General features: G+C 42.3%; 2 protein-coding genes across 2 annotated transcripts in view; one reads left to right on the forward strand and one right to left on the reverse strand.

The window, feature by feature from the left end:
• The window catches only part of rpl34 (ribosomal protein L34), a 750,063-nt gene that overhangs the window by 63,790 nt on the left and 675,628 nt on the right, over positions 1-10,645 (reverse strand). The window lies entirely within an intron of this gene.
• On the forward strand, positions 230-10,618 carry sepsecs (Sep (O-phosphoserine) tRNA:Sec (selenocysteine) tRNA synthase). Its single transcript, XM_018690529.2, has 12 exons — positions 230-389; positions 1,799-1,914; positions 2,005-2,159; positions 2,792-2,910; positions 3,284-3,442; positions 4,174-4,327; positions 4,510-4,612; positions 4,708-4,837; positions 5,455-5,546; positions 7,439-7,532; positions 7,706-7,796; positions 9,953-10,618. The coding sequence occupies exons 2-12, from the start codon at positions 1,801-1,803 to the stop codon at positions 10,197-10,199; spliced, it is 1,458 nt and encodes a 485-aa protein (XP_018546045.1). The 5' UTR covers positions 230-389; positions 1,799-1,800; the 3' UTR covers positions 10,200-10,618.

Below are 10,645 nucleotides of genomic sequence, written 5' to 3' on the forward strand. Positions count from 1 at the left end.
CATAAAACCTAAAAGGGGAATTTGAAGTTGTTGTTGCTTTTTTGTTTTTTGTTTAAATTATAAATGTTATTCTTCGTGTAAATGTAGTGTCTGTTCGTTCTGCATTATCGAAATGTTAGAATTGTTATGAATGACGGCCGTACAATTCGTAAAGATGACTGGCTCACTCCTCTGTACAACACGATTAACTTGAACTCAACGTGGTCACGTGATAACCGCTCAGACGTCATATGATTGCGTGACGTAATTGTCTTCTCCGCTGCTTCCAACCCGCTGCCGCTGCCCCCGCCGCCGCCGCCTCCTGCAGCTCCTCCTGTTCCTACTCCCTGTCTTCACGCCTGTTCATAGTTTGGAGTCGGTTTGAGACACGAGGAGTCCTAACGGCGGAGGTAAGAAGATTCACTAACCGTCATCTCCAAAAACAGCCCCGGTGAAACTGCACGGTCTTGCTTCTCGCGTGGAGACATTAGCTTAGCCGAGCTGCTAGCAGCCTTGTTCAGCATGGTAAAGGGCATGAGGCAACAGTTTGTCAAAGTGAATGCGTGCTCCCAGTTAGCTTAATAGAGTGAAGTTTACAGCTGTGGTTGGGAAGGAAATGTTTGACACTGATATAACCCGACGTTTTCTGCCGTTAAAGCGGGGCAGCAGACAGAAAAAACATAAACTTGGCAGATGTCAGAGGGACTTGTAACATTATGTATGAATTTATTTATCAAAACAAAACATTTACTTGCAGTGAATTTGATAAAACATGTAGTTGGACATTTTCTGCTCATTTTCCTGCTGCTCTGTTTCTGTAACGCATACTTCTTGTTGCTGTGAATACGTTACCAAGAAATTCTGTAGAAGGGAAACATATATGCCCTCATCCATGAATGGGGTGTAACATAAATATCAAATTGTTTAAAACAAAAAGCTGACAACAATAGGAACAACATGAAACACATGAAAGACACTAGAATTAAAATAAGATTTAAAATAAGAAACAGAATTATTTTCTCAGCTTTTCATGCCATGGATTCCAAGGTGCCCAAAATGTGCTGAGGAATCCCCCCCACACACACACATCATTACACCAGCACCTGCCTGGACTCGCAGGTCAGGTCCATGGATTCAATGCTGTTGATGCCAAATTCTGACTCTGAATCTACATGCCTCAGCAGAAATCAGAATTCATCAGACCAGGCAATCAAGGCTGGATGTGTTGTTCACTCTGAGATGCTTTTCTGCTTATCTCAGTTGTAAAGAGTGGTTATCTGAGTTACCATAGCCTTTCTGTCAGCTCCAGCCAGTTTGGTCAGTATGTCATTTCTGATCAAAAAGTAGGTGTGGCATGGAAAAGGTGAAAGGGACACCACACTAATTTAGTACTGGACTTTCAAAATAGGTCTCATAAAAGACAGATTAATAAAAAAAACAATTAAATAAATATCCAGCCTTTTAGTTCCCACATTTCCTATAGTAACTTCCCTTTATCACGCCTTCCCTATGAGGTAAACACCACATGTCTTTCAGACTCTACATCCTCAGGCTCTCTGTTATAAAGTTGTAGTTTCAAAGTCCAATCTGATGCAACCATCAATGACATCAAGATGTGAGAAAGCTCCTCCATAGCCACAGAGGACATAATAGGACTGTTTACATATGAACAGTGGTGTTTCTAATGTCTAGTACACCCACCTTTATCTTCCCTTGTTATAATGATTTATTTCTTACAGCTACAGATTGTGCTTCTGAGCTGTGTTTGAGTGTTTGAGAATTGTCAGCTGATGTTAACATGAAGCTCTGTGTTTGGCAGAGATGAACAGCGAAAACTTCACCCTGAGTGAGAAGATAGTGTCGCCCTCCTACATTCGACAGGGTTCTCAGGCGCGTCGGAGCCATGAGCAGCTCATCAGACACTTACTGGAGCAGGTAATGTCAACAGCTGACTTCAGGTTTTCTCCAGGTCACTGCAGACACATCCGTGTTTCACGTGTGTGTGTGTGTGTGTGTGTATTGCAGGGTAAGTGTCCAGAGGAAGGATGGAGTGAGAGCACCATAGAGCTCTTCCTGAATGAGCTGGCTGTGATGGACAGCAATAACTTCCTTGGCAACTGTGGAGTAGGGGAGAGGGAGGGTCGGGTGGCATCCAGCCTTGTGGCAAGACGACATTACAGGTTCAAGTTTGATATTAGCTTAACTATAATTGGATGCTATATCCAATAAAAAAATACTGAACTTTGTGAGTTTGATATTGATATTTGAGACACTGATATAAAAAAACACCGGTAAATATGTATATTTGCAAATATTTGTTTTAATGAATCCAATGAATTTGGTTTTTAAAGAAATGTATGGATATTGTCGCAGAGCTCAGTTTTCAACATTTCTGATTATGTGATACATTATGTGAGCTACCTCCATGACAACTGAACAAACTCCTACTCCAACCTACTGAAAGCTCCAGAAAAAGCTAGTAAGTGGACCTTGAATTAAGATTTGTGTAGGACATTTAATAGGGAAAAAAGCACTCTGTATTACTTTGTACAGTAATGGCATACGTGTTTCAGAGTTACCTCAGACATTACAACTGCTGGCTGATCTAAACACTGATATGAACACCAATTAATTTATCATGAGGTAAACTTGCCCATACTAGGCTCTAGTCAACATATTACTGACATATATTCAGAACTTCTAGCCATACAAATCTTCTCTAATGACCAATCAAATAGCAGATTTGCACACTTCATAAAGTTTAGGAAGTTGTTTAACAGTTCCCGTTGTGACATTCAGCTGTTTTATGTAGGTTGATCCATGGCATTGGTCGGTCAGGTGACATTGCTGCTATTCAGCCCAAAGCCGCAGGATCCAGCCTGCTTAACAAGCTGACCAACTCAGTCGTGTTGGATATCTTAAAGCTTGCAGGTGTGTATATCTTATCAGCCAAATAAAGTGTATTAAACTGTGCAGGGCCATTTAATATTTGTGCTAAATAATGTTTGATAATGTTTTTATTACTTTTTAGTCAATGAACTGTTAGTGAAGAAAGATATGCTTTGAATAGGGAGGAAAAAAAATTGAACTCATAAAGGGCTATTACAGCAATTTTAATACTGCACTACCAGAAAGTTGGGGGATTCAGTGGAGGCAAAAAACCTCCAAACACATCATCAAGGTTATTTTATCGAAACATAATACAAATGTTTTTACAGGCTGACTGTTAGGCCTGGCCTTTTTACTTGCACGTGTAAATGGAGGGGAAAAAAAAAAAGCATGTTGTCTCTCGTCTGGATGACAGGTGTGCGGAGTGTGGCCAGCTGCTTTGTTGTTCCCATGGCAACAGGAATGAGCTTGACTCTGTGCTTCCTGACCCTTCGTCATCGGAGGCCCAAGGCTCGCTACATCATTTGGCCTCGCATCGACCAGAAGTCCTGTTTCAAAGCCATGATCACAGCAGGTGATAATATGACTTTAATACCCAATGTTGTGTCACCCTTACGTCCTGTTCGCAGACTGGTGTTTGTTTTTCATATTACTGTAGTTCAGTTCAGTTTCACCCGCTTATCTGAGAATCGGGTTGCGGTGGCAACAGGCTAAGCAGGGTATTTCAGACGTCCCTTTCCCTGGCAACACTTTTCAGCTCTTCCTGTGGAATTCCAAGGCATTTTCAGGCCAGAAGAGACAGGGAGGAGGGGCCAGACTAAGAGCGGTTCAAAACAAAACCCTGATGACATGGAATCTTTGAGAGTTGGCCACCTCGCCCAGAAAAGGGAAACCGGGACACCTTCCTGGAGCCAGACCTAGGAGGGGAGCTCACCGGCTAGTGTCTGGTGGCCGGGCTTTCGCTCATGGGACCTGGCCAGGCTCAGCCCAAACAAATTACATGGGGCCACCACCCCGTGGCCCCAACACCTGCAGGGATAGGCATTGGGGTTGGGTGCTTTGCCAACCCGGTGGCAGGCAAAGGCAGGGTGTAGACTAGTTCTAGGAATGTGGAATGTCACCTCTCTGGCGGGGAAGGAGCTTGAACTGGTGCGGGAGGTGGAGCCCGCCATGTTAAGTGTCTTATCTCTGCACCCATCCAGCATCCCTAGACTCATCAGACGTTTGCTTCTTCCCAACAGAAACACATACAGTCACACCTGAGGGCTTTCACCATGTCTTGCTCATATTTGACTGTTTTATTAGGTTTTGAACCAGTGGTGATGGAGAATGTTCTCGAAGGCGATGAGTTGCGGACCGACTTGGAAGCGGTCGAGCGCAAGATCGACGAGCTTGGAGCTGAGAACATCCTGTGTGTTCATTCAACAACGTCCTGCTTTGCCCCACGAGTCCCTGACAGGTGGTGTAAGCTCTTGTTCATGCGCTTAGGCTTCTCTAGATGTTAAGATTAGGATCACATGAAGTTTATCATTAAATAGTTAAAGGCAATTATTTAAACGACTCACATGTGTCACTTCTTTTTAAATAAAGTTGCTATAAGCTCCTTACTTTTCTAAAAGTCCATGTTATCTTGTCTTGCAGGCTTGAGGAGCTGGCTACTCTATGTGCCAAACATAACATTCCCCATATAGTTAATAATGCATACGGTGTGCAGTCATCCAAATGCATGCACCTTATTCAACAGGTAGGTGCCACTCATCCCTGATAAATCTCTCATTTTTCCTCACTGATGATAGACATGGTGGTTAGTAAAATCTGTCCTTGACTGTCTTTCATCAGGGGGCCCGTGTTGGAAGAATAGATGCCTTTGTGCAGAGCTTGGACAAGAACTTCATGGTTCCAGTAGGTGGCGCCATAATCGCAGGTTTTGATGAGTCCTTCATACAGGAGATAAGTAAGATGTACCCAGGTAAGTGGATGTGTATTTTTGTGCATGCATTTTTGCTTAGGCATGTTTATATAAATTTGTATGCGTGTTTAGATACACATATACTGTATCTCTCCTGGTGTAATACTGATACATTTGTGTCTACGGAAATATTATGCCAACTTTCAAAAATGTTCAGAGTTCAATGTTCAAAGCAGCTGTGCAAAAACTGTTTGTTTAGAAAACAGTCTAAAATGAGAAAAATGACCATTTAACGATAAAGCTGATGATATTCTATTATAATAAAAAAATGTTCATGTTTGTGAACAAAATTAGTAAACTAAGAATCTGATGCCATTTTTTGATTCCTGACCATCTCTCATTCTCAGCATTACAGATAGATTTTTGTCAGTACTCAGAAAGTGTTGAAATTGAATACCCAGCCCTAGCTATCATCCATGACTATACAGTTTTAAATTTTCTTTTGTTGTCAGGGCAGTTCTGAGTAGGAGTCATATACACAATCAGAGAAAACTGATACAGGGTCTGCCACAGACGAGATGCCTCACGTTCACAGCCTGTGATGCTTACTTTATCGTTGTGTCTGTCTAGTTCCTGTAACTGCTTAACAAAGTCACTTCTCGGCCTTCTGTGTCCAGGTCGAGCATCAGCTTCACCCTCCCTTGACGTCCTCATTACCCTTCTTAGCCTGGGAGCCAGCGGCTACAAGAAACTCCTGTCAGAAAGAAAGGTGAGAGCGTACGCACATCATTTAATAAGGCTAAATATAGTTGGACACATACTTGAGGTGAGGTGTGATATCTGCTGGATGCTCTCAGATGGTACGATCAGAATAATGTAGACTGGTATAAAAACACTGCGGCAATGTTAGTCACGCATTAGAATCATTCTGAATGTCTTTCTGTGCGTGCTGCTGTGTCAACATCTTTCCCCTGAAGACAGCAAAGAACAGCTTACATAAGTTGTATTGAATTGCAGTGGATCACATGTTATGATTGTGTGTGTGTGAGTGAGTGAGTGTGTGCAGAGCTTTACTTTACCTGCAATATAACTGAGGAATGAGACTTGAACAAGCATTAAGCTCTGTAGAGGGAGGTGTATGCTAAAGCAGGATAGAATTGATCCAGAAGTTTCAGAAAACATCCCCTGGTGGCTTCCTGCTTTAAAGCAGAGTTGCTCACAATGCAGCATCCCCCCTCTTTAAATGGTCGGCACTGCAGCATTCTCACACCTCTGAACTGCTGTACCATAAATGTACTGTAAATGTACTGGGCTGTATCTGTTTCTTTCAATGCTCAGACCTCGGGAAGACTCAGAAATAAGCAACTCTTGTTTAAGAAGCAAGAGAAGAGAATTTTTTGGGGAAATAATATCAAAAAGAAATGCAGAGTAAACACAAATTACAACTTAAAGTGCTCATATCTAAAAATGACACTCTTACAGGATGGCACATAATACCCGAAATACCATTAGCATAAACTTGACTCCGTAGCAGAAATATACATCTAGGAAATTCCTCTGGCCTCTCACATGACCCGACGTCGCCAAGGCTTATTGATTTCTTTCGGTCCACGTTATGCATAATTAATGTACAGGACCCGTTTTCCATAGTGTGTGGGGAACTGAGTGATTTCCTCACATCTCTCCCGGGGTCACAAGCTTTAAATAATTCAAACATTCCTTCTGTTGAGGTTCATCACAGCCTCATGTAGCCATTTTAGAAAATGTCTAGATATTGAAAAGAACCAACGGATGATGTGTGTTTTTATAGTAATGATGGGGTTCAGTCATCTCACACACACACACACAGTTATTGTCTGCAGAGTCGTAGCCACGCACACTCTCCACCACTAGCACCCCTCCTTTTAGGATAATAAAGTCACCCATTGTTATTAGAGAACAAGGGACACTTAGAGACACTTGACATCATCGTAAGGCTGTTTGTGTTTGAGAAAATATTTTCCTTCTTGATGCTTTCAAATTAGGAAAGTATGAGTCAGCAAGCACGCTGACACACACACACACACCCAGCGTTGCAGAGAGCAGATCTTTTAATGTGCGACGCTTCACTGGGGAATCTGGCACCAGTAACCAGCAACAAAAACACTGTGATTTGTTGTTGCGCAGCTTCCCCTCCTGCCCTGGTCTCATAACATCTGTGTTCAAAACTCTGGAGTCTTTGTTCAGCCTTCCACTCACTGCACTAAACCCACTTTGTCAGCATATTTAAAACATGTGGATGCTAAAATCTCAGGTTAAAAGGATGTGCTCATTCTCTCCTGCCTCTCTAATTGATCCCAGAGGTGGATGCGTGATGTGAACAGAGATCCCAGCCAGAGATGGAGAGGAAGTTGACCCACTGTTTGTGCTGAAGTTCGGGAATGAAACACACAGGCGGACGGGGGGGGGGGGGGGGGGGGGGGGGGGGTTGGACCAGCCTGTTTGTGGGGAGATTTGCTTGATTAGCAGTAAAACCAAGGCTGCTGCTGCTGCTAAAATAAGGCTGTGGCAGTGTGTGAAAGGAGCATTGTGCTACTATTTATAGCTCTTTTCTGTGCCCCCTGCTCCTTCTTGTTCTGTCTCTACATGTTTTTTTTTTTTCTGTGTCTGCATGGCCTGCAGGAGATTTATTTGTTCCTGGCTCAGGAGCTGAAGAGTCTGGCCTCTGCACACGGGGAGCGATTGCTTCACACCCCACATAACCCCATTTCACTGGGTATGCTCAATGTGCTACCACAGACTATATATTCTGTCCATATATTGTTGGTTTATTTTGTGTGTTTATTGAGTAGTGAAAGCTGCATTTCTGACCTTACATTCCTGAAATCCTAAATATTCAATGGAATAATTGTGTGTATGTGTGTCGGGTGTGGCATCTCTCTCCTCCAGCCATGTCTTTGGATTGTCTCCAGGCTGAGAACGAAAAGGCAGTGACTCAGCTGGGCTCCATGTTGTTCACCCGGCAAGTGTCAGGAGCCAGGTATGAAAGCTTTTAAAGGGCATGGCCGCAATAAGGCCTGGAAATGGAATCATGGGGAAGGGAGGGAAAACAGAAGGGTGTGTGTGTGTGGGGGGTGGGGGACTTGGAAAGACACAGAGTGAGCTGATGCGTCACAGAAGTCAAAAACTGGTTTGTTAGTGTCCTCCAAATTAAGGGGATGAGCCGATTGTTGCCAAACAAAACAGCCAGTAGAAATCATCAATCTGGCAGAAAGATCTGCTGAATATGGTGGAGCGGAGACTACTTAATATGATTAGACAGCCTATCCTATCAGGCTCCTAATTTAACAGGATGTTTCCATTACCTTCCACAGAGCGATGTTGTTTCCACAGCAGGCACAAACTGATGCAGCATTGACAGCCATGTTTCCACTCCCACTTTTATTTCTGAGCAATAGGGAGGAGAGTTTGTCGATTCCTCTCTGTTGCCTTCTGCTTCAGTTGCACATGGCTGCATAAGTACTGAATTTCAAGTTGGGGGGGTCACTTGTTTCCCTGTTTTTCTCTTCAATAGTTTTCGACCAAGCTTAGGAGCCCATCTTGACCCATTAAATATCCTGAATGAATGATTTATTTGGGTCATTCTCTCACGATTGTTTTGTGTTGTTGAGATTCGAGTGTTGTCATGGCTTAATTTCATTATAGAAGCATCAAAGAAACCGCCTCCATGCTTCCACCTTGCTTTCTTGCTTTCCTCCAAATGAGCATTTTTCCAAGGTCAGGATGTAGAGTCCAGTCAAGTCTTTTATCTCAGTAGCATACTTAATGAGACGCACTGATTTCTGAAGATAATGTTTCAATGACACACATTAATCTTCATATTTACTTTGAAGCATTATGTACACTCTTACTAAGTGAAGTATTCGCAGTGACAACCATGAATATTGTGAGGGAGCTGGCATATTTCACATCAACTATAAGCTATTCTCTTACCTAGAAATAAAAACAGATCAACAGAGATCTACATCTTATTACAGTGCATTCCTCTACCATAATAGTCTCCTAATAGCTAGCCAGTAATTGATTTCACATTAAAGTGAATCTAAACTGTGCTGACAGTGGTGAAACTGACAGATTTCAGAGGCATATGTATTGTTTACAGTATTGCAGAGTTTGACACCAGCTACAATTTAAAAGTTTACTAGTTTGTCACTTTTAAAGGCACCTCTGAAACACTTGCAAGTTGCAGTATGTTGGTAATGCGGCACTGCTTCATGGTCTCTTGTCTCTGCTTTTTAAAAACTGGTACGTTTGAGAGGGAATTTGCAGAATGAAGCCTTCCTTCCGTTCTTGAAGCTTACCTTTTCTTGTATGGATCTTGGTAACTTGTTTGACACAATTAATACACAGCATGTTTTCAAAGTGTGTCACATGCTAACTTATCTGGCCAGATCTCACAGTTCATTGTTATGGCCTGCGACTTTCCTGTTTTGGCTCAAACTCTCTGCTCACATAGTGTCATTTCTGGTAACAGGAGGCAGCTGTTTTCAGCAAAAGATCTGATAAAACTGTACAGTACCTTGCCAGCACCAAACAGACTTGGCAACAGGCTGGTGGACATAGTGATCACCAGATATTTCCCTCAGGAGTTGGTAGAGACCAAACACAGAGCTAAAAGCTGAGTGAATACTGAACCATGGAGGTCAGAAACATGACTCCAAGTGAATGTTTATGTTGTCTGTTTCTGCTTGATGCTTGAATTTGCCAAAAACTTAAAAGATGATTATGTGTCAGTGTTATGTTTTGACTTATGTGTAATGCAGCAGTGCACTGTATCATTTATAGTAGCATTTTTTCATAACTGAGGAAAGATTATTGATTAGAATTCTTGTACCACTTTAATGTTTTCCACAACCATTACAGTTGTTTTATAATGAGCGAATAATACAAATGGTAAGGTCATTTGACTCTCTTGGTGGATATTACAGCCTTCATTACAAGTGGAATTATTTTGTTTAGTGATGTGTTGTTTAAATAAAAGTGGTTGTCTGTCAAGTGAATTTCCCGAATTTTGGCCAGGTCATAAAAAAGAAATTAATTCCAGTTGCAAAAAACAATGAACTCTAGTTGCTCCCTGACATTTTAAATAACCATCACTGTACTGCATTGTTCTTGTTTTTTCATATGTGTTTCCAGGGTAATACCACTGGGAAAGGAGCAGACCATAAGTGGACACACGTTCCGTGGCTTTATGTCACACTCTGAGGTATACCCCTGCCCCTACCTCAATGCTGCCTCAGCTGTGGGCATCACGCGAGAGGATGTTACACTGTGCATCAAACGGCTTGACAAGTGCCTGAAGACTCTGAAGAAAGAGTTAAACACAGCTAAAAGTAGCTCCCCAGTACCTCCGTCGAGACAGGAGGACACTGCAGGGGAGTGATTTTTACGTAGTTTGAGCCCTCTGCTGCCTGCACTTACTACTTACCTGATTTGAACTGTGTGTGTGTGTGTGTGTGTGTGTTTGTGTTTGAATGGCACTTAAAGGCTGATTATCAAGCCAGGCTCTGTAATAAGGTCTAAGACATGAGCTCAGTACCGACAGCTGGCGATGAAACTGTGTGCAGGTGTTCATTACAAACAAAAATGACACAAGCTGATGTCACTGATTAATTCCATCCTCTGTGAAGGTGTGCTAATTAGGAGATATTGTACAGACATAATCTGCATACAAATGCATCTCAGGAGCATATGGTCATATGCCACTGATCTAAAGTTAGACCAAAGCGTCTGCAAAGACGTCAAGAAGGCGTTAATTTATTATTAATTTTGGACTCAAAATATATTATCATTTACAATGGTCTTGACTTGTGTGTCATTTTTCTTAAT

The sequence above is a fragment of the Lates calcarifer genome, linkage group LG15 (genome assembly GCF_001640805.2).
Source record: "Lates calcarifer isolate ASB-BC8 linkage group LG15, TLL_Latcal_v3, whole genome shotgun sequence".
In the NCBI taxonomy this organism is placed as follows: domain Eukaryota; kingdom Metazoa; phylum Chordata; class Actinopteri; family Centropomidae; genus Lates; species Lates calcarifer.

Bases quoted from the DNA above. Each gene is read 5' to 3' on its own strand.
- sepsecs (XM_018690529.2), top strand. From the start codon at position 1,801: ATGAACAGCGAAAACTTCACCCTGAGTGAGAAGATAGTGTCGCCCTCC. The intron at 5,547-7,438 runs GTGAGAGCGTAC...CATGGCCTGCAG, and splicing joins AACTCCTGTCAGAAAGAAAG to GAGATTTATTTGTTCCTGGC. The intron at 7,797-9,952 runs GTATGAAAGCTT...ATGTGTTTCCAG, and splicing joins CGGCAAGTGTCAGGAGCCAG to GGTAATACCACTGGGAAAGG.